Source organism: Aptenodytes patagonicus, chromosome 18, assembly GCF_965638725.1.
Source record: "Aptenodytes patagonicus chromosome 18, bAptPat1.pri.cur, whole genome shotgun sequence".
In the NCBI taxonomy this organism is placed as follows: Eukaryota; Metazoa; Chordata; class Aves; order Sphenisciformes; family Spheniscidae; genus Aptenodytes; species Aptenodytes patagonicus.
The window spans coordinates 819,555-843,179 of record NC_134966.1 but is presented as its reverse complement, the minus strand read 5'-3'; the positions used below and the strand labels follow the sequence as shown (position 1 = coordinate 843,179).

At 43.5% G+C, this 23,625-nt stretch overlaps 1 protein-coding gene across 1 annotated transcript in view; it reads left to right on the top strand.

The window, feature by feature from the left end:
• RABL6 (RAB, member RAS oncogene family like 6) overlaps nt 1-23,625 on the top strand; it is a 61,336-nt gene that overhangs the window by 11,185 nt on the left and 26,526 nt on the right. The window contains exons 3-8 of the mRNA XM_076355046.1: nt 3,568-3,615; nt 10,121-10,173; nt 11,748-11,839; nt 12,713-12,853; nt 14,201-14,306; nt 20,509-20,612. Of these exons, the coding sequence (XP_076211161.1) occupies nt 3,568-3,615; nt 10,121-10,173; nt 11,748-11,839; nt 12,713-12,853; nt 14,201-14,306; nt 20,509-20,612 (544 nt within the window). The remainder of the gene's footprint in view (nt 1-3,567; nt 3,616-10,120; nt 10,174-11,747; nt 11,840-12,712; nt 12,854-14,200; nt 14,307-20,508; nt 20,613-23,625) is intronic.

The window sequence follows — 23,625 nt, the reverse complement described above, 5'->3', positions numbered from 1 at the left end:
TTCTTGCAATTGGAGTCTTCTCACACCTCTCCACCATATTCTGGGAAAGCAATGTCTTAGTGTGCCACTGGCTACAGAGTACTTAGCCAAATAGCAGCTGAGTACAGATCTTTTGAGTGGTTTGATCCATGGTTTATGCTAATGCAAGTTATAGAGTTAAAAGGATGAATTGGCACTCTTTTTGCTGCACCATGCCTTCCAAAGCCATTAAGGTGAAATGCTGCTGTGTATGAGTCATACCAAAGCCAACACAGCAGCACTAAAGTAATTATCCTCTTGTGTGTTCAGGATAATCAGGAATTAAGCTGGTGATGAACAGGAAGAACTTACTGGCTGCGAGCTAGCAGGAGCACTGGTGCTAACAGGAAAAAAACCCGCGTGGAAAAATGGTTTTCTTAGACCTCGTGCAGTCAGTTTCTTTGTGAAATTCTGTGCTCCCCCTCAGATAAAAAGCTGTAGAGCAGGTCTTTCTGGGTCAAACAGTTCAACTCCTCAGCTACCTGGGAGTGCTGCTGCTCAGCAGGATGTCAGTACTGTGGAGATTACTCAGCAGGAGAACAAATCTTAACTGAGGTTGCATTTGGTTTTAGGGTAAGGAGGTGGAGCTCTCTGGAGCTTGGGAGCAAAGTCCCAGTGCTAGGTACCGGGTCACCTCCTAGGAGAGCACTGCATGTCACCCCGAGGGCTTACTTTTCTGAAACGGGGTTCCAGCTTCTGCACAGAAGCCCCATGTTAATGCTTATGTGCTGCTGCACATGGCGCTGCTGGAAAGAGTGAGCAGCCTTCTGGACTCTGCCTGTGGCCCTGCAAAGTTTGCCATCTGAGAAAGGAAAACATCTCCTGTCCTTTTGCAGATGTTGTGGTTTAACCCGGCAGGCAGCTAAACACCACACAGCCGTTCGCTCACTCCCCCCCAACCCAGGGGGATGGGGGAGAGAATCGGGGAGGAAAAAAAAGTAACATTCATGGGTTGAGATAAAGACAGTTTAATAGGACAGAAATGGAAGGGAAAATAATAATAATAATAGATAAAAGAATATAAAATAAGTGATGCACAATGCAATTGCTCACCACCCTCCCACCGATGCCCAGCCAGTCCCTGAGCAGCGCCCCCCCCCCCAGCCAGCTTTCCCCCAGTTTATGTACTGAGCATGACGTCCCATGGTATGGAATGTCCCTTTGGCCAGTTTGGGTCAGCTGTCCTGGCTGTGCCCCCCCCCCCAGCTTCTCGCTGGCAGGGTATGAGAAGCTGAAAAGTCCTTGACTAGTGTAAGCACTGCTCAGCAACATCTAAAACATCGGTGTGTTATCACATTATTCTCATCCTAAATCCAAAACACAGCACTGTACCGCTACTGGGAAGAAAATTAACTCTATCCCAGCCGAAACCAGGACAGCAGAAAGTCTTGACTGTTGAAAGGCACCAGGATTGATTTTGCTGGTCTGTCCATCCCCTTGTCCTTCAGGGACAGCAGCAGCACTGCCAGTCCCAGCTGCAGGGTATGAATTTGGGGGCAGACCTCCACTAGCTGATCTGTGTCCCAGCACCTGCAGGGTCACGGCGCACCCTGAACGGACCACGGACTCGAGCAGGCCATGTCACAGGGAGAGCACCCTGCTGTGCCAGTGCCTGTATGTGAGTAGAGTGAGTCATGGGGAGTGGTTAGACTTTAGCCGTACCTGGCTTGATGATTTTTAGAAATATTCAGGGATGGGGAGTGTAATGGTTTGAGCAGAGGTTTTAGGACTGCAGGCTGCTGTATGGCTGTTGTGTTTTCAGTCCCATCTGAGCCTGTGATGCGCTGGCTGGGCTGGGCCTGGCCAAGTCTCCTGTTTGTCCTGTGCCCCGCTGACCTGCTGGCAAAGTGGAAGATAAGCGGCAGTTGCTATGAGGAAAAACAGAGGCTGATTTTGCTTCATGCATAAATATAAAAAAGGATCTTTCTCCAGAAGCAGATGATCAAAGTTTTCCTTTATTCAGAAGCTTTACAATATTGTCTTTACAATATTTTGAAACATTTAAGTTAAGCCAACAGTGAACTCTTTAGAGGAAATGTTTCCTGGCTTGACAATGATGCTTAGCTAAATTCTCATGCCATCCTATGAGACTATTTTCTACTCTGAGACATTTTTCTCCTATTCCATTGCTTTATGTTCAGAGCTGCTCCAAGTACAAGCTTTTGCTTTGTAGCCTATAGCATTTCCAAAAAGCAACTGTTTCATGGAACAGCTTCATGAAGATCAGACTGCTTATTTGGATCCAATAGAAACATCTAACCCATCCCTCGTGCCATCTGAAAGTTAAGCTGCTAGCTGTCAGTACCAGCAGTAGTGTCTCTGTAGTTAGAATTTTGGTTGTCTTGCTTCAGATTTTAGCAACTCAAATATATGTTGCTGCTTAAAATTTACTGATGGTGCAGCTCATTAAGAGGCAAAATTGCTAGTAATACCTTATTTTTCACAAAATGCAACTTGAAATTTGCAGAGAGAATGGATTTCTGTAGCCACAGGACTGTCTGCACTGTTAGCCGTGTTTACATGAAGATGCTATTAGTAAGGTTGATCTTCCTTAAATGTGTATTCCTTTTTTTTTCAGTTATACGCCTTGCTTATAGACTAGACTTCATTCTCCAAATTGAATTTGTATATTTTTTGAAAGAATATGGAAATGTCTGTATGTTATGAAAAGGATCTGCACAAAATATTTATAACATGCTTCAAATCTGACATAAAACATCAAGGAAATCTAGCTATCACTTATGTGACTGTCGTGGTTTAACCTCAGCCGACAACTGAGCACCACACAGCCGCTCGCTTGCTCACTCTCCCGCCGCCCCCGGTGGGATGGGGGAGAGAATTGGAAGAGTAGAAGTGAGAAAACTCATGGGTTGAGATAAAAACAGTTTAATAATTGAAATAAAATAATAATAATGGAATATACAAAGCAAGTGATGCACAATGCAATTGCTCACCACCCGCCGACGGATGCCCAGCCAGTCCCTGAGCAGCAGCCCCCCCCCAGCCAGCTTTCCCCCAGTTTATGTACTGAGCATGACGTCCCATGGTATGGAATGTCCCTCTGGCCAGTTTGGGTCAGCTGTCCTGGCTGTGCCCCCTCCCAGCTTCTTGTGCACCTCCAGCCTGCTCAGTCGGTAGAGCACGGGGAGCTGAAAAGTCCTTGACTAGTGTAAGCACTGCTTAGCAACAACTAAAACATCGGTGTGTTATCAACATTATTCTCATGCTAAATCCAAAACACAGCACTGTACCAGCTACTAGGAAGAAAATTAACTCTGTCCCAGCCGAAACCAGGACAGTGACTAAGAGTCTTTAAGAAGTTCTTTAGATAGCACCGTTTTGGTGTACAACTTGGACCTTCGACAGCGGGCCTTCTTCTTGCTATGTTTGGGTTTTCTTTTAACTCACTCAAGAATTACTTTTCTTTTGACATTCATCTCCTAGTTTGATAATGTTGGCTTTAGGTTAGGCTCTCTGTGGTGAGTGTTGAGTGCTGGTCATTTTACTGAAACCCTCTTCTAACACTGTGTGTTCTTATTGTGCTTTTAGCCACCGACGATATTGTTAAAGTTGAAGTCTGGGATGTAGTTGACAAAGGTAAGATTTATAACTTCCTTTCTAATGGAGCTTCATTGTTCTTTCTCAATTTTAATTAAAAACTTACATGGAATTCAGAAATACCTGCTTACTTCTACTTTAGAAAAACATCTGTACTTATTTTTTTCAAGTGCATGGATGTTACTTCCTGAAAAAATATGGAAAGGAGAGCAGAGTCTCATAGGCTAGAGCCCATTATTTGGAATCTGAACTGCAGATCAAATCCAATATTCAGAAGCAGTTGTTTCATGTGCTCCATGACAGATGAAATAGCCTGCTGCTTAGTGTATTCAAATTCTCTGAACTTTATTATAAAGTTCAGCTTCTCCCCTTTATAGTTTTATATATGTTTAGGCAGCTACTGAGTTCTTTGTTCTGTTTATAAAAGTTCTTGCCGAGCTGTTTTTGTAAAGGAATGCTATTGTTAAATTGATAAAATGTTATCTGCAGTGAATAATGTATGCAGGAGGGAAGGATAAAAGAGAAGCCAATCACTTAAATTCACTTAAGACAGAAAATGCAATATATTTAATCCAAAATCTTTTCTAAATGCTTAGCCAAGGAAAGTGTTATGATGTATAAATAAATTTTCCATTAGTTTTCAATTTTCGTCAGAGTATACAGTTCTATTTTATAAAAAATAAAAACAAACCCCCAAAACATATGTGAAGACACAATCTGGATGCAGTGCAAATCTGGATGCAGGGGAATCTGTTGCTAGAAGGGGTTGGGGTTCAGATGTAAATCTTAACAGCCCATTCTGTAGCCCCAAATGCAGATATTGTTTGGCTTTTAAGAGGCGTTTTGTACCAACCAGGCTCCTGGTTTAAAGTGCGAGTATAGTCAGGAAAGCAGCTCTGCAAGTGAGCATCTCTTGCTCTGTGGGTTGTGCTCCTTGTTTGTGTGTTTCTGTCAGTCAAATCTGTTGACCACAGTCATTGAAACTTGAACTTCTATGGTTTGGCTGCTGCTACCTTTCCTGCAGCCTTAGCTAGAATCTGTGCTGGCACGCATTTCTCAGCAGAACTGCATCCGAGGTGCACTACTCCTGCTCTGCCACCTGTGCAACTTACACATGCGCTAACACCGAAAAGTAGTAGTAGTACAATAGGGAGTGGGAAAGGGAGAAATTTAATTTTTCATGTTAGCTAAATTGTATTTAAAATAGTAAAAAAGAAAAGGTAATTAAAGATATCAGCTCTAGTTCAGACGCATAATGGAGCCTTTAGGTTAAACTTGAGTCAGTAACTTTAAATGAAAATCCTGGGCACCGTATCTTTTTATTCTTTTAAACCCCAGTTTTCACAGTGTAGACAAAACCTTACTTAGGTCAGAGTTACTGCTGAAGTCAGTCTGATTACAGTTTGGCTTTCAGATCCTGGGGTAACATGTGCAGGGCTGGAATCTGAGCAAAACATCTGTTTTCTCGCTGCCTTGCAACTTTGGTATGAATAGATAGACAGTTAATTTGGGAATCATGTGGTTCCAGCATTTATTTCTGTGAATAGCTTCTCTGAGCAGAGTCATCTTCTCAACTAGAGACTTGTCATTTTTTTGGCAAAACAGATCGGATTTGATATGTGCAGATGTTGATAACAGCTCTTCTGATACTGCTTTCATTTCTGACAGTGGAGCATGTATTAGAAATCTCAAGGGACTCTTCTCTCCACTTTATATTCTTTTGAAATAAAACTCATTCTGTTAAGATCCCTACTTACGGACCACAGATACGTATTTTTATGTAATCAAATGTACTTAATCAATGCAGTGTAAAAATTCAGATCATCATGATGTAACAGAACCAAATCGTTTCCTATTGCCATAGCGTTGCAGATTCTTGATAAGTACAACTTTAGGAAAATGTGCAAATTAACCATTAAGAGCTTGCTCATATCTAACTTTCATCTTAATGTTACCTCATGACATTTTTGTTCTTCCTTCTGTATGCTTAGGACAAAAAATCCTCCTGCGTGATGTTTTTGGTGAGAGTGACACTAATCTAGACTGTAGACTTTTAGTAGTGAAGTATCCAGTGCTGCTGCAGCATAGTGCTGACAAGACCTGATCCTCCTTTTTTTCCTTGCCTACCAGATCCTGGCTAATGTGCATATTTAGAGTTGTGCAGAATGCTGCATTTATCAGGCTGGATTTGAAACTGCCAAAAAATGCATGTTCTGAACATGTATTTCAACATACGTTGTTTTCCAGGCTAAATTTTTTTACCAGTGTTTCCCCATTTTGGAAGAATTGTTCCTTGTTAGAGAAAATTAAGAAACCTCTATTTAAATTAAGATGTTTGAAAATGTATTGAAAGCCTGTTGTGGGGATGTAGCTAGACTGTCTAAAAGATGTATCCATAAACTGCAGTTTTCAACTTTAGTCTTGTAAAGCAGCTTCAGCCTCTTCTCTGCTATGCGGTGCTGCCATTCTTCATGTCTCGGTGTGAACGTGCACAGGAGGATTTGGGGAAACTTAATAAGTTGCACCCTGGAAAACCTCATGTACATTTTTGTGCTGAAGTTAAATGCGGTTTTACTAAGTGGTGTTTCTCCTCGCGCTTACCAGCAGTGTGCCTCCCCGTCCTTGTTAGTTCAGCAGTGCCCTTTGATTTTTCCCTCCAGACTGTTTTAGGAATGCAGGAAGCAGCTCTGTTGGCCCTGCCGGGCTGGTGGCTGGTGCCTTGGTGTCATTTGTTTAGCATATGGATGTTAATTTGGAAGCGTAGGGAGATTTGTTGTGAAAGCTTAAAACCTGTGAGGTTGGTTAGTGCACTGAAGCAGGGCGAAATGGCAACTGCAGTACTGTACTGCTCCTCTTGCCTTTTTCTTGACTCTTTGGGATTTCTTTTTGTTTTAATGTGCAGACTCACTGGAGTATGGACTTCCCTGCAGCCTGCTGTGTTCTCCTTGGGCCTGCTCAGAGAGCGGGGCTCATTTGTGTAATGACGCCATTTGTTGAAACCTTAACAAGTAGAGCTTGCCCCCAGCTATGGATTGTATTGAATTTTGTGAGGTGTGTGTAGTAAATACTGTCTCTTTTGCTGCCCTTGGAACTAATAGAACATAGGAAGGATCTCTCTCAGCAAAAGTCACAGTCCTGACTCATCTTTCTGGCTTTGCAGCAAGTTGTGTAACTACTGCAGGTCATAAAGCTGTAACAGATCCTGAATGCAAAGAAGCTGCTTGAATGAAGGTGATTGAAGAACAGTTCTGATCTCCTGTCTTGTTACTTCTGCTAGTTTGGTCCCTGCATCTTTTCCCATACACTAATTGAAGGGTTCAAATCATATTTTTTTCTGTTGCCCCCAAAATAGCGTAAACTCTTTCCCTCATACTGGAGATTCCTTTCCTCTCCCTGCCCCTTCACCCTGCTCCCTCCCAGAGGCGTGCTGCAAGAAGGAGGAAAGATCAGAATTAATATTTCTGTTATTTTCAGATGTCATAAGTTAGATAACACTGGGGATGCAAATATTCTAGACATGTATTTTTGAATGGTGAACAGAAGCGTCTCCCTCACGCTGTGGACAGCATTTGTGGCAAGCTGTACTGAATCCTTGTTATCCTGCAACAAAACTGATGGTACATAGAGGTGCAGAGGCTCTCACGTGCTGGCCATGAACCCAGTCTTCTGGTGTTCAGTAAGAACTGTTCTGTAGACCTCGGGGCACTGCTGCAGGGTTATTTGGTTTCAGTGTTGCTATTATGCCTGTAAATAAGGAGCAGTCATCGTTCTAGGTAGAGAAGCTGAGCAATCGCAACATGAAGACCCTTGCTTTCTAATTGAGGCTCCTAGATTACACATCAGTGCAACCTTAAACACAGGACCTCTTTCATATAACAACACAATCTTCATTGTGCACTTGCCTTTACAGGGTGAATTGCATCTTTTCACTACATACATCTTGTTTTTATCTGGCTCATCCTGCAGTTTTGGTTCCAAAAATAGACACTGTGCATGAATATGTACACACATGCGCTTTTCTGCTCTGTTACTCCTTTATAGATGACCTCCTTTACAGCAGTGATGAGCATCATGTAAGAATATTACTCATTCCTCTTGATACACACATAAAGCCGTAAGCAGGGAGAGGCGTGCGCGTCTTATATTCAGTCTCAAAGCATTGGCTGTAAATGTGTCCAGGTTAGAAAGACACCTTGATTGCTCAGGACGAGAGGACCTATGAAGAGTATTTGTGGTTGCTTGGGCTTCTGTTTCAACACCTAGAAATTCAGGTCATGCCAAGCATAATTTAGCAGTAACTCCAGAAATAGTGATGTTTTGGTACTCAGAGAAGCCACACGAATGCCACTGACTTGAAATTAATTTAATTGAAGTGGGAAAAGGCATGCACGTCCTAGACATCCCACACCTTCAGTTGCACTGGGAAAAATCAGAGCCCATACTTGGATCCTCCAGGGAGACACATTGCATGAATGGGGAAGAATCAGGATTAATATTTTTGCTACTTTCAGATGTCAACAGTAAGATGACATGAGGGGGGCAGGCATTTTGCAGAAGCACCCACCAGACACACTGTCAGGGTGTAGGGACAGGAATCTCCTGCTGTATCCTGCAGCATTAAAACTCATGAATATCTCTGTATTTCATAACTATTTATCCTTGACCTGTGTGCAAAAAGAATGAAGCACTTTGTTTCACATGCAGCATCTGGCAGAACCATGAATTTTACATGTAGTCGCTCCATGTTAATCAGCAGAGTTGAATAGTTGGTGGAAGCTATTTTGGTCCCCAGTATTGCAGAGTCTTTTAAAGAGTCAATGGGAGGGTTTTTTGCGGGTGCATCCGAGCTGCCAAAACGTTCTGTTGTCAGTGACACAGGGAATTTCTAGAAATGATGAGAAGGAATTCCAAGTCTCTGCCATTATAATTTAGTTAACTCATCATTATTTAGACTAGGAAAATATGGAACAAAGTTAATTCAGAAGTACAGTTCTTAATTGCTCTCAGTAACATCTGAAAGATATTTGGTATCTGTAAAACATAACTCCAAATCTTGCAGGGTTATTCGTTGTGCAGTGCTCATCATTTGATAAAACTCTGGAAACTGCTGTACATAGATAGAGTTTAAACAATACCTGAGGGGGAGGACAGATATTTTTCATGGTATGTCCACGCTAAGCTTCTTTGGCAGTAGGTGAAAGACGTCCTCGCTCTTACATATTGAGACTCCTGGCAGTCCTTAGTGCCAAGTGTCTACACCAGAAAATCATGTTAGCTGATTGCCACTCTGCTAATCCTAGGTACAGATACATGGTGTCATCTTCTCTGTCTGCTGTGGTTGCAGGCTTTAAGATTTGGAAATATGATTACAGTGTAACTGATGTAACACAAGATTTTCAGGGAGCCTGAGGTTTAAAAACACCGACTCCTTTTCTGGGGGTGCTGAGTCAAATGCCAGTGGTACTTTAAAATGCCAGTTTGTGAACTTATCCAGTACTTATTGAAGCTGTAAGAAAAGGGAGAAGTCTCAGGGCGTCTGGCCTTTAAGTACAAGGGCTGTATTTTAGCATGTACCTTAGAGGAAGCAGGTGAGTTGGAGAGAAACCTGTAGATTCCTCCAGATGGGATTGTGGCTGTGGGACTGCAGGGCAGGTCTCTATAGCGGTTTTCTAGTGTCTTCTCCAAGTGTTTAGCCTGTTGCCTCTTGCACTTTCCTGTGAGCTTAATCAGAGTTTTACCTGTCCTCTAGCTTGTTTTTGTGTGTGTGTCTCTAGAGCGTGTGGCTTTGGATGGTGCCTCCAGAGGATTTCCTTTCTGCACCTTCGCTGGTGATGACCAGAGCTGACCCTCTGGCCTTTCATGCACATGTAGGCTGTCTCTCCTCTGCTTCTCCACAACCCCCTCGCCACAGTTTATTTGATTTTGCTTGGATTTCCCCAACTTTGTATAAGTTCTGTCTGTCTTTTGGCTGTTAAATTCTCATAGTCTCCTGCCACCCCTTTTTTTTTGGTCACAAGTCAGCCCAAAGCACCCAATGGGTGCTGAGATCACATTTATTTACAAGACTGCTTGCTTCAGGTCAGTGGCAGCACAGCAACGTCATATCATCTCTCAGGAAGGCTGTGTATGTAGTTGTGCAGTTCAGTCATGGCAGCCCCACGATCTTTTGCTTCTTCAACACTTTTTGCAACAAAAAGTGCAACAAAGCAGCTTCCCTTTGTGGTCAGGGAGTGCACCAAACCCTGTATTATTCAGTCATTGTGACTTTATGCTGTGAAGAGCATGGTTTAAGCTGCCCCAGACTTTCTTCCTATTCATCTTTGAATTAGACTAGCTGGTATTCTTGAACAGGGTAGCTGGTATTCTTCAGCAAGGCATGCCTGTTCCACCCCTCCTCATTCCCCATGCTTATAGTAGAAGTTGGATCTGCTTTAAGGTCATGTTCAAAATGGTGTGGTCCTGCCCAGACCCATCCTGGAGTTCTCTGCCCAGTGTAATGCATTTGTTTTGTTTTGTTTTGTTTTTTTTTACAATTCTTTTTAAGGAAAATGCAAAAAACGAGGAGATGGTTTGAAACTGGAAAATGACCCTCAGGAGGTGAGTCATCTTGAATGCAGATGTCTGCCTCTTAGCGGGAGGCCTCTAGTCCACCTTTGGTCCATGGAGAGTAAGTTCTATATTTGTTTCTGCTTTAAGGCCGGCCTGGCAGGCGGATGAGGGGCAGTGTGATCCCTGATGCTCTTCACTCTTTTGCCCATGCGTTTTATCCTTGTTCGTGCCCTCACCACAACTTTCCTGCTGTTTTCCATTCTGTCTTTTGGGAATGACTGTGCCCCAGATGTTTACTCAGTAGCTTTGTGCCTGTCTGCACATGGGCAGTGGCAGGAAGTCCTTTTGTAATGGACTTCTTGTGAGACCTGAAGAAGTCACTTGATGCCATGCTCTCTGGCTGCTCCTTAAAACTGAGCTAACAATTACCTTTTAACACCCTTTGAAATATAGAGGAGGAAGGGGCAATAGAAGTGCTACCTAGCGCGTAAAAGTAAACAGAGCGGATTCCTCCAGGCTCTTGCACAAATGTGTCTCCTTTGGATCTTCTGCTGTAGAACAAAGTGCTGTACGGGAGACCATACTGCTGCCTTCCCCAAACTGCATTTGGGCTGCCAGTGAACTTCCATGGCATATCTTTCAAAAGATGTATGATTTTATCCTCAGGAAAAATTCAGTTTAAAGGCACTTGATCCCATGATCTCTGCTGCAGCTCTTAAAGAGCTTTATTGCTCCTGTTCATGTGTCAGTGCCCTTCGGGGCTCTGCACAGACGGTGTTCTGGTACTCGCTCAATAACCGCTTTGTTGAAATTGATGGGAAAGACAGCACCACTGATATGCAGAGAGGTGAGCACTCGGTGCTGGGGATGGGTCAGGGCAGTGAAGAGTTACCTGTTACACCAGGGTGCCAGTCCTGCTCAATCTGTGTGGTCAGATTAGGGAAATTTTCTTTAAAAATATTCTCCTATGGGAAGAAGCCTCTGTGAGAACAGATATCACAGCTGCTTCTTCCTTTGCAAACCTGGGTGCATTTTCCACTCCTGGGAAATGAGTGAGAATTGTTCCATAGGCACCAAATTGCAACAGGAGCCTTGGAGGTTGAGTTGTGACCAGAACTGTACTTTGCAGCGTGCAGAGTCCAAATGATGAAAAACAAATCAGGTACTAATAAATACTTTCAGCCGTGCATGGGAGAAACTCAGTAGAAACTATATCCTGGCTTTATGCATCAGAAGCATTAGAAGTACAGTCAATATTTGGGTCGGCAAAGAGATGGAATGGGAGCTGTGTCCTCTGTCCTCCATCCTGTAGCTTATATGGAGTTATCTTGTCAATGCAGGATTTGGGGCACAGGGGAAAGAGGAGGGGGTGGGTTTTAGCATTTGCTGTCAGACATGTTTTTTTCAGAGACTGTCAGGTGCTTCACATCCTGCTCCTGTGGGCAATGGAAGCTGTGAACCACCAGGTATCTTGCTTAAATAATGATGTGAAATCCACAGATACTTCTTATAGTGGCTGTCACTTTAGAAAGTTTGCCTGTTCAGCACTGTATCAGTTGTGTTCTGTACAAGCCTGAAGTTGAATCAAGTTATTTACTCTTCTTTTGCCTTTATTTCCTCAGGCAGAGTCAGAAATGGCTTTGGATGCAGAGTTTCTGGATGTCTATAAAAACTGCAATGGCGTAGTGATGATGTTTGACATCACCAAACAGTGGTAAGACATCTTCAGCGGCATGCACCATGTGATTCTCGCTTGTTTAGTGAAAACAAACGACTTCTAGATCTCTTGATTCCCAGATAGACTCTGAAGCTGATAACCAGCCTAATGAGTTGAAGCAAGCTTGTATCCCTTAAAATAATAGCTTTATCTTCTGACATGTCTTTTAATATATTCCTCTCCTGGGCTTGTTTCAAACAAGCAGTCTCCCTGTGGGCTTGTGTACTGCAGTTTCTGATATACTGCTGTCTGAGGCTTCGTAATTAGTGCTATCACAGGTGCAAAGAATGCTGGGCATGTTACAAACCCGTGCTCTACAGAGCACAAGGGAAAGGGGAATGCTAGTGAGAAATTCACAGGAAGACTGGTATTAGTGAGGATTATTTAGAGACCCTAGGCTGCATTAATGTACAGAAATAATGAACTGTTCATGTTGCACATCTGCTGAGGAGGTGAGAGACATATGGAAGCCAGAGTGAAAAGAGGAGGTAGTAAGACTTCCCGCTTTATATTTAAGCTTGTGTTTTACAGGTTTGGTATGGGTCAGTGAGCCCATTGGCAGCTGAAGGGAAGGAATCCTTTTCTTCTGCTGATCCCACAGTTTTGTAGGACTGAGGGAAATATTGCTGTAGGAGATGCGAGGTTGCAGGTGGAAGTGGATTATTGAACTTGTCAAGTTGTTTTTGAATAAAGAATCATACAAACATATTTACAGTTAGTGTATTTCTCTGAGGGGGGGCAAAGAAGCCACAGTCTTGGAAGGATTTTGGAAAAAAATTTTTGTTTTTTTTTCTGTGATTTGTGCATGAAACTGCTCACAGAATGATGTTTCCCACTCATCTGCCTGTATCTCTCTCTCCTATGGTGAAGGACATTTAACTATATTCTGAGGGAGCTTCCTAAAGTGCCGACCCACGTTCCAGTGTGCGTGCTTGGGAATTACCGAGACATGGGGGAGCACCGGGTCATTCTGCCTGGCGATGTGCGGGACCTCATTGACAATCTAAACAGGTAAGATGGCACCATGGTCACCAGGCAGGGGAGCAGACCTCGGCTACTCTCTGTCATCAGCTGTAGATAACTGTATTGCTGCTGTGTTTCAGATGTACATCACGTTCATCCTCGGACCCTGTGCCTAGCTTTTGGGCTTTCGTAGCTCCAAGTGTCTCATACAGCAGCTTCAGTTTACGCGATGGGCTCTTTTTCCTTTGATCTAGGAGCCTGTACTGGGCAGATTGTTAGCTATATTCCTGGAAACAGTGAGTGCCTGCCAGCATGTGCCTTTCAGAAGCACTTTTCCCAACAAGTCATCTTTTCTTTACTGAAAGAGTGGTTAAACATTGGAACAGGCTGCCCAGGGAAGTGGTTGAGTCACCATCCCTGGAGGTATTTAAAAGACGTGTAGATGAGGCGCTTAGGGACATGGTTTAGTGGGCATGGTGGTGTTGGGTTGACGGTTGGACTCGATGGTCTTGGAGGTCTTTTCCAACCTTAATGATTCTATGATTCTTCTTCGTGGGTTGTCCTTCTCTTGTGAAAGAATCCTCTCCCTGCAGCACAACTCTTCTCTACTCCAAATAATTCTGCTACAAGAGAGCCAGCTAGTGCAGCTGTCTTCCTTGTTCTTCCTCTGAGAGCATCCCCACACAGCATTTACTGGGCACGGCCAAGTCATGCACCTCCCTTGCCAGCCAGTCAAGATTTTCCCTTATGCAGAGATCTGAGGCTCTCTGTTATTTAGTATAAAATATTATTTGTTGTTCAGGATTCGATAGATTGTACCTTTTTGTGTGGTTTTATGTTTTTAAGGCATTTTTTTCATTTTCGTAGTCTCTTACTTGTTTGTGCCTGTGTCAGGCACACAGAAATGGTATCAGTTTTAAGGCTTGATTCTGTAATGTAATAATTTCTTTACAAGTTCATCTCTATGTGTGACTTAGCTGAGTTTAATGCCCACTGCTGATGCTTGTGACTTAATGTAGGTCTGTTTGTGGTTATAAAAAAACCAAAAACCCTTCACTGAGAAATGAACAGCTTGTACAGCTGTGAAACCCCCAGTTTAGTAAACCAATGGCCCAGTGTCCTGATGTAGTATTTCTTAGTCTGGCAGCCCCATGACACTGCAACACAACAGCCGGGTTCTGCCACCTTTCAGGAGGAACAAAGTGTGAATTTTGTCTGTAAACAAAATAACGAGTCCCTAGCAGAATGACCTGCTAGCCTATATTTGGGGATTGAGGGGTTGGCTTGTAAATGAGGATTGTTCATGGTATGTAGTTCAGCAAGTGCCTCTTCTGTGTGTATGCAGTCCTTGTCCTTTTTACAGTTTTCTTCTCTCTACCTATCTGGTTGAGACAGGCCTCCCGGCTCCTCATATTTTCGCTATGCTGAGTCTTCCATGAAGAACAGCTTTGGCCTCAAGTACTTGCACAAGTTCTTCAACATCCCCTTCTTGCAGCTGCAGGTAAGACAGAGGGTATTTCCCTGATGTGCTGGGCGGGTGGGACAGATTTCATTTTCTCTGTCTCTAAGGCGGGAATGTGGTGTTTGGGGTTTCTTTTGTTGTTAAAGGATCCTGAGCAGATTTTTGTTTTCTTAAGAGTTGTTAACAAAATTAGTTAGTACATTGGTGCCTGTGACTTAAACATGTCTCTGCTTGCGAGAGGACTCTTCTCTGCTGTGTTCGTGAATGCTTACCTCTGGAGAAAGGCTCCAAGGTGTTGAGTAACACTGGCAAGAAAATTGCATCCAGTGGTGTAGTTACCAAGTCAAAAATGTTACATATGCACATTTGTTAAACTTTGTATTTAAATTCTGTTCAGTTAAAACTCAGATGAGAAGAGATTTGGTCATGAACTGAACCGTTCAGGTACAACTTTGCTGAAGATCTTTGCCCTGACGATAACTGATCTGCTTGGATCCTATGCACATAGATCCAAGTCTCATATTTCCTTCATAATTGAGGCTTCTTGGGTGGACTGAGTGGAAAGGCAAAGGCTGAATGGGCACGGAAGGGTGGAATTCTCAGCTGTGGTCCTTTAGAAGAGGACCTTTTGGGTTGATCATACAGGAGTCCTTTGGGATCAACATCGTATGCTTTTTGGGGATACATACAATGTTGTATCATTGTTCTCTTTTGGATGGAAAAAACCAGGCAGTTGATCTTGATTATCTTTCACCAGTAATCGAAATGTCTGTGTGTATTTTTATATAAATAATCTCCACTGAAATGCTAGTTCAGAAGAAGCTTGGATATATTAGTGGATGTTACCATGTCCTCAGGCTGCAGAGCAGAAAGAACCAGGATAAGAAAATTGAATGTATAAAAACCCAGTGAAACAAGTCAAACAGTAAATTTTTGAGGAGGAAGTTGTAGAAATCTGAGATATAAACCCAACTTGGTGCTCAGCGGAGAAGATTGAAATCTACCAGCATGGTTAAATGTTTGGTTTTATAACCTTGGCTCTTATGGTAAAGTGATGTCTTGTGGAAACCATGCAGAATAATTAGTTCCCAGGTTACTTTTGTTGGTTTTGTAGATCTCTCCTTTTTTTTCTCAAATAGATGTTCATAAGAGACAAAGACATTAGCACAGCTTTCCTGCCAGATTTGTTTCTGAAAGCTGCTCAGAATGATACTGTTAATAATCAGTATATGCGATGACTTTCCTAGCCATAGTTATAAGCAGGAAATACCGAAGTGTTTGTAGTATCAGTTTTGCTCGGAAGCAGCTTTAGGATGCGAGTCTTGGGGGACCTTTCATTTAAATGTTCTGTGTATAAGTAAACATGATCTATTAATTAGAGACTGAAAGCAGTTAGGACACTTAGATAAGGTAATTGGCCCCAAAGCCAGAGAACTTCTTGGACAAATCTTGGTCTTCAGGGAAATAGAAAAAATAAATCTGTTATAACCTTCAGCTGTTTGGAGAGTCCAGTGACGGTTGCTTAGGAGAGGTGAGGGAGATGGGGTGACCAGCCCACATTTACTCTCCTGTTAGTGGGCTTGGGGTAGCACTGGGGGTAGTCCAGAAGATGCAGGTGCCACGTAATTAGACTCCCAAATCCTGTGTTTTTCATGTAATGTAATTTAATAATTCAACACTGCAGAAACAAAGCTGAAAAGACTTCTCATTACAGTTTAGTTCCCAAAATGTGCAAGGGGAGATTTGGGTGGGCACTTGTAAACCATGCTTGTAAATATGCTTGCTCTGTTCTTTGTAGCTCGATGCAGAAGGTGGCAGTTGAGGAGGTTGTCCTATGCCTGTCATTCAAAGAGACAGTGGTCAGACCATAGCTGCCTGGCTTTTCCTTTAGAACAGCAATGCCAAAACTAATTCCTGCAGTTCTGTGCTCATACAGCGATTGCAGACGGGCACTTTTCTGTGCATTCTGAAAAAAATCACAGCATAGGATACAATGTGGAGATGGCTTGTTTCATTTCCCTCTGGTGTGCAAGAGATCCCTGGCCTTGCTATTCTGTGCCGAGGCAGGTGACACTGCAAATTTGGAGGCTTTTGGTTGCTTCCCCAGGCTTTGGGGCTTTACTTGATGTCAAACTTCAGCCAAGATGTGTTGCACTTAGTTTTTCCAGTGCCGCTTGCATTTGTGCCTCAGGTTTATTAGAAGAGCTTCATGCTGCTCCGCAGTAGCTGCTGCTGGGTGGCTCTGGGCGTTTTGCTGCTCCTGGAGACCCAGTGGGAGTCTTGCCTTTGAGTGCACGGGGAGCCAGGGCTGGCCCCACTGGGCCTGATTAACAACCAGTGCAGCATGATGTTAAAATTTGTCGGAAAATCACAGCTAGACTTAATTCCTAAAGGTTCTGCGTATACCTTCAGAGAGACTTGCCAGTAAGAGGCTCCAGAAAGGAGTCATTTCCCTGGTACTTTGGTGCAAAGCAGGGTTAAAGGAGAGGAATGCTACCAGGTATTAAATGCACATATCATTTAATCAGTCTCAGTCGACTTCTGAGGTTTCTCTGTGTTCCTCAGCCTAGCCTCCCGCAGCTCTCAAGGGGAAGAGTTGTTGTTCAACTGTATGCAAGATTCCACGCTGCCCTTTAGCAGAGTTGGTGTTCAGTGCATTGGTTTTAAGTTGCACATTTCTGCGTTCAGCTTACATTCATGCATCTTTCATGAAGAAAGCGGTGGCTGAAATTCATACCCCCAGTATAGCGCATGTTCCCTCTAGCAGCCTGGGCTCTTCAATTATTTATCAGTTCCTTTCCAGGGGAAAGATTGTCAAACCTGAGAATGCAGTTTAGCTGTAGGTATTGCTGGTGGCCCACATAATGTGCAAATGTGATCAGGTCAACTGGGCCTTCGGATGCTGCACTGGAAGGAGACAAATTCTGCAGACAGCTGAAATTGCCTTTTCCCGGGAAGCACTTGAAAGTGGCTTTCAGCCAAAGCATTGGTCTGTAGCACAGGATTTATTCCCTTCTTTTGGGTCATTGCTAAAAATAAGCTGTTTCTTTAATATTTTAATACCAGCATGGTAAAATAGAATTTATTTTTTAAGTATTTGGAAGTCCCTTATTAGTGATGAATTTTTAAAAATTAAATGCAACTCTCTCTTAATTAAATCTAAGTTCTTAATTTACTGTAATCTGTGAAAATTGAAATAAATACAACTCTGGTATATGTCTTACTGCCAACGTATGAGGAAAGGCAAAACACTTGTTTAATAAAAGCCATTATCTAAGTGCCTAAGGTAAGCATTGGAGAGCAGCGTCCCTTCTGTCTCTGTTTATTAAGCTAATTTGCTCAGCATTTATTTCACTCATCTTAGGAAACTGAGGACAAAGAAGCAGAAAAGTTGCTCTTTTTTGTCTCATTTTTGCTTACACTGTATTAATAACATAAAAGGATGAAATCTATTACTTCTAAAATCTTGAATTTCTTGAATCTTGAATTCTAAAATCTAGAATTACTTCTAAAATCTTGATTAGTACTTCTGTTTAGTGTAGCAAGTTTAAATATGTGTAGCATGTTTTGCTGAAACTTTCTTGTCTGTATACCACAATAAAGGGAATTCGAGTTAACTAATGACTTCATAATTCTTTGTATACAAGTTAATTGAAGTCAAGTTTCCATCTGCATAGAGCTTATGAATATGATGAATAAAAATTACCTAGCAAAGGAAATATGGATCACTCCAAGCTCTCAACACAATGACAAAGGTAAAAATGAAGAATCTAAATGCCTTGGAAGCAGTAAATTAGCTTAAATGATCATAGAAGCTCTTAAATTTCAAGAAAGACTGTATCTTCCAGTAAATTAGCATGTTTAAATGTTATCAACCTTTAACATAGCTCAACCAGCTATGACTCACCTGGTCTTATAATACAAAATAAAAATTACTTAAGGCTTGCTTGCTGGTTTAAGTCATGGTAGAATTTGATATAAATCAATGTCCTGGTTTCGGCTGGGATGGAGTTAATTTTCTTCCAGTAGCTGGTACAGTGCTGTGTTTTGGATTTAGCATGAGAATAATGTGATAACACACTGATGTTTTAGTTGTTGCTAAGCAGTGTTTATACTAAGTCAAGGACTTTTCAGCTTCCCGTGCTCTGCCAGCAAAGAGGTGCACAAGAGGCTGGGGGGGGGCACAGCCAGGACAGCTGACCCAAACTGGCCAAAGGGACATTCCATACCATGGGACGTCATGCTCAGCACATAAACTGGGGGGAGTTGGCCGGGGGGCAGCGATTGCTGCTCAGGGACTGACTGGATGTCAGTCGGCAGGTGGTGAGAGGTTGCATCACCTCTTGGTGTTTTGTTTTTTTTTTCCCCTCCATCCTGGGTTTTGCTCCTCCCTCTCTCTCTTTTTCTTGTTTTACTTTCCATTACAATTTATTAGTGGTGGTGGTGGTGGTGTTATTGTTCTATTTCAAGTATTAAACTGTTCTTATCTCAACCCACGAGTTTTCTTACTTTTGCTCTTCCGATTCTCTCCCCCGTCCCAGCAGGGGGGGGGTGAGCGAGCAGCTGTGTGGTGCTCAGTTGCTGTCTGGGGTTAAACCACGACAATCAGCCTGCCCCATGGAGGGCTCAAGCTGTGCCCTGACTACTCCCCTGGGCAGAGTAGTGTGGTGGGTTTTATATAAGGCAGATGAGTTACTCGCTCTTTAAATTTGTACGCTTTCTTGATAGCTCCAAAGTTGTCATGTCTATGAAACTGTATTGTCAATAGTATATGCACGTAAAGACCGAACACCATTGCTTTATACAAATGTTTGTCTTCCCATAGGGATTTTATTCTGTAAATTACGTAGTAGATTTCCTTTTGTGCTTTTTACTCTAATGGGATCCTTCTGCAGTGAGCATATGTGTTGTCAAACATGCAATTAAAAATTCACCACGATTATTGACGCTAAATTTCAAAAATATTTGTCATAGTAGAAAGCTTAAATGTACGTTGAGGATAAGGCAGTTATAAAAGCAAAAAACTTTCCAGTTTGGAGGAAACCTGGGGTTTCTCTTCTGTCTCCTCCTGTCTGGGCGGTGGTACAGCTCGGCAGCCCGTGGCACCGGTGGACCCCGCTTTACCGGGCACTGTGCAGCACCGTGAGTCATCGGCCGTGTCTCAGCACAAGCTGTCCCTGCTTCCTGTGCCATCTAGTATGTAGGCAGTGGGAGAAGGAGGATTGATGCTTTCAGGCACTGAAAAACGGGGTGCCAGTGGTGGGAGCCTGGCCATTGCCAGTGCCTAGCTGTGTGACAGGCAGCTCTAGTCTTGGCCAGGGGATCCTGAATCGTGTTTCTGCAGAAATGGATGCTGTGTTAGCTATGCAGCTTGGGGCCGTTGCAGAGCCAGGTCTGCTGGGCAGATGGGTGAGGAGGTTGGTGCTGGATCCACTGCAGGTGAGCCTTTGGAGCTGGCCATGCCCGTGCAGTCTCAGCGTAATGCGTGTGGTTATTGATCTCTTCTCGTTGCCATCCGGGCTATCGGGAGGAGTGTCCCATGACCCTTTGCAATTGATTTTGAGCCTTTTAAGCCAGCACTTCCCCTCAGCTGAGGTTTTTGCTTGGTTTCTGTTGGAAATGTGGAAGGGAAATGACTGAATTAAGCTACCCTGTGTTACATTAGTGAAGCCAACTCACTTTATTACACGCTTGAAATGGACTGGAGTGTCTGTCCCCCGTCTGTGGGGCAGCAACTGAAGGCAGAGGGGCTAAAATTCCACGGAGTTGGCAGGTTGTGCTCACTCATCTACCCTGGCAGTAAAAACAAAATTATTGTGAGATTTTGCACCAGCTGGGTCCTACTCACAGGGGGACTTCTTTAGCACAGGGAAAAAATAAAAGATCAGAATGAATGGGTAGCACAACTGTTCTCCACAGGAGTTGATACTGTTCTCCAAATGCAACTAGCAATGCTGTGTCTGAAGATCACACATTATTGATTTATGGTTGAGTATAGCTCGCAGAACAAATTACTTTCTTACACACAGACTTTCTAGATCAACGTACTTTTGCTACTGTTTCTGCTTCCCTTTGTGCTTCTGTATTTAAACTGAACACCGTGAGAGGGACCAAAGCTCCTGTTTAATTCATTGCTGTGGGTAAGAGTGGTGACATAAGATCTTGCTGCACCCTGTGAGCGCACAGAGATCTGTTACAGTGACCCTTCCTGCTCAGACCCAGCTTGTTTTCCTTTCTTCAGAGGGAGACGTTGCTACGGCAGCTGGAGACGAATCAGCTGGATATTGATGCAACTTTGGAGGAGCTGTCAGTGCAGCAAGAGACAGAAGATCAAAACTACGAACTGTATGTCATTGAGCCATCTTTTCTAACTGTTTCGTTGCAGTCTAGGTGTCACATGAATGTTGGGCAGCCCCGGCTATGGCATGTGGCCAGACTGAAGGGTCCAATGAGTGACATTTAGGGTTTCTACGGATCTTGTAAAATGTCATTTTTAAGTGGCATCACCTGAAATAAAGCATGCACTTGGGGATCCCTATGAAAGGGTCTGGTTCCTACAGGCACGTGATCTACAGGAGGGCGGTGGAAGTGGAGCTGAGCAGCACACCTGGAGGCAGCACATGCTGTAGGGATTGTAGATAAGTATGTTGTAGCCTCTGATGCTGAAAAGGGATGTTTTCCGTCTGTCTGCTGCTCAGAACACAAGTTGATTCCTCTTCTTCTGGCTATTGCATTCCTGTGTATTGTGTGTCTTACGATAGGCAGAAGGTAATAGCAACAACACTGTTGTCTTTTGTTCCCTTTGAATACTTCTAGACTCCTCAGTGCATTTCTGGTTTGAAATAGGGGCTAGTTCCTGCTGCCTTGTGTTTGTTCAGTGCCCTGTCAGCTTGCTTGCTGCTTGAAATGAGCTTTTGCCAGATTTAGCCCTGCAAAGCCAGTACATCTGTAGCACAGTGAACCGGAATCTCTTCAGATTTGTATGTTGTTGACAAATGTGTTCCATGAATTCCCATTGCAGTAATGTGCAAGCCAGAAAAGTCAACCCCAGAATGAATTGGAAAAAGATTCTTTACAGGCAGCTTTATTTGGAAGTTGGAATTGATGATTATGAAATATTCATGCACAGCCATTTTGACAAGCATTTTTCAGACCAAGTTTCAAGTTCTATAACCTTGGTCAGTGTGTTTTCCTTTGTGAGAGCATTGAAATACCCCCTATACGCACAAAGCAGTACTGTTTCCAGAGTGTTCACCTCATTCCTTTCCTTAGGGACTGGTTAGTCTCCTCATGCCTTCAGCAATTCTCTTGATGTCCCTACTCAAAGAACTGGGCTGTGCTGTCAAGATTGTTTTCCATACTTTTGCCTATACTGCATCAGTAATGGGAAGATACTTAAAAGAATCAAGAGTTGGCAGAGCTGTTCCAAACTTACACCACAAGGTCATGCTACTTAGTCACCTCTCACCCTCACACCAGCTTTAGCATTTGCTGGACCCTTGCATGTGCTAATTCCGCTCACAAATCCAGCAGAAAACTATCTTCTGCCATACCTACTTCTGGGTTAATCTGAGTTGGGCTGGCTCTGAGAAGCATCTGCTTAACGCCAGAACGTAAAGGAAGCAGCAGCAGTATGGGGCTGGCAGAGGTGGGATGGCAAGACCTCCTAGTTCCAGCAGTGGGTATTAGACTGGATCATCCCATCCAGTGTAACCACACCGACATACACCATTTTATAATATTGGTGTGCTTCCACTGGCAGAGAGTACCCTTTCTGGGTACATGCTCCTGCAGAAGTACTGTGATTACTAAAGAGTATCATTTGCAATGTGGTAGCATCCAGAATCCTAGGGCCAGACTGGTCACGTTGCTCTAGGCACTGCACACTAACAAGTCAAAAGGCATGTTCTTACCTTTTGCAAGCTCAGAGGAGCTTTTGATGCAGTTGGTGGTGGCTAGCATCACCTCAATAGAAGCCCCTGAGTCATCTGCAGAAACTCCAAAGCCAGATAAACATTTGACCCATGTGTCAGTGCCCTGTCATTTTCCAAACCACCTCATGAGATGGGGTGTGTGCACCTGAAGATGCTCACCACCCAGCGCTGCAGGACAGGGTGCTGTAGCAAAGTACTGCTGCTCAGCTGCTGCGGAGGGCTTGCACTGCAGGTGGCTAATTGCACTATTAGGCTGCATAATTGGCTTAACATGGCATAAGAAATACCTTAGCCATGGTACCTGACAGAAGAGAAGTTGCTAAAATGTTAAAAGCAAGACTTCCCTGGGATTCTGGTTTAGCAAATGAACTGACATTTTTATGCAGATGGCCAGCTTCTGCTTTCACTTCAGCTATTGCGCATTTATGTCTGTGTACTGAAACTAATGTTCTTTGCTTTCAGAAAATAACACTTCTTTATAGAAAGGTCTTTAAAATATCCCTGGATGCTTCCTGCCTTGAGCCACTGGTCCCAAAAGAAAAGCACCGGGCCGTGTCATGTCTGAATATTTTGATCACACTGACTAACATAGAGTGCTATTTTAGGATTTTTGAGGTTTTTCTCTGCACCCCAGGTAGAAACGAAGAGTCTGTTTCAGCGGCACCTCTCTGAAACAGACAAGCTGCTGAGGGATTACTTCAACCCCAGAGTTGAAAAGTATACTCTTCCTGTGTTCATTTTTTATCCCTGCAGGAGCTCTTCAGGCTCAAGTCCTTTAGCCAAAGTCCCGATTTAAAGAAATAACCACAGTCATATGGCAGGGAACTCAGGTTTGGGTAAAGTTCCGATTCTTAGTAAACAGCTCAGGCTGGTGAACAGAGTATCTGTGGACACAACGACAGTACATGGTGGGAATTACAGCTTGCAGTTGTGAGGCAGGTCTGCCATGCTCGTGATTAGGGCTTGGAAAGGTCCTTGCATCCATGCTTGTCAGATGCCCATCATTTTGGGATTATCATGTGTAACATGCTGCTGCGGTGGATGTCAAAACAAGCACCTGGTGCATTGTCCTCTGACACTCGCCTCGTTACATACAGCATGTGCATTGGTGCGGTGTGACTTGCTGACCCTTGGCAGATGTGAAGCCCTTGTGTTTGCTGCGATTTCGACAGTACTTGGAGTTCTGCTGTCGGTCAGCACAAATTGTGCAGCAAGGGGAGGTGTCCACAGGCACTTGGGGCTGCAGGCCATGGTGTGGCTGCTGCAGCACCTCCTCCAAGGCAATTCCTGCTCTCCTGCCATAAAATCAGGCCATGGAACAAGGCGAACTGACAGCGCTAGGGCATCTCGGTTATTTCATTCACCCCCGTGCATGTCTAGTAGCTGCTCTGTCACAATGACCAATGCTAAATTTGGATCAGAGA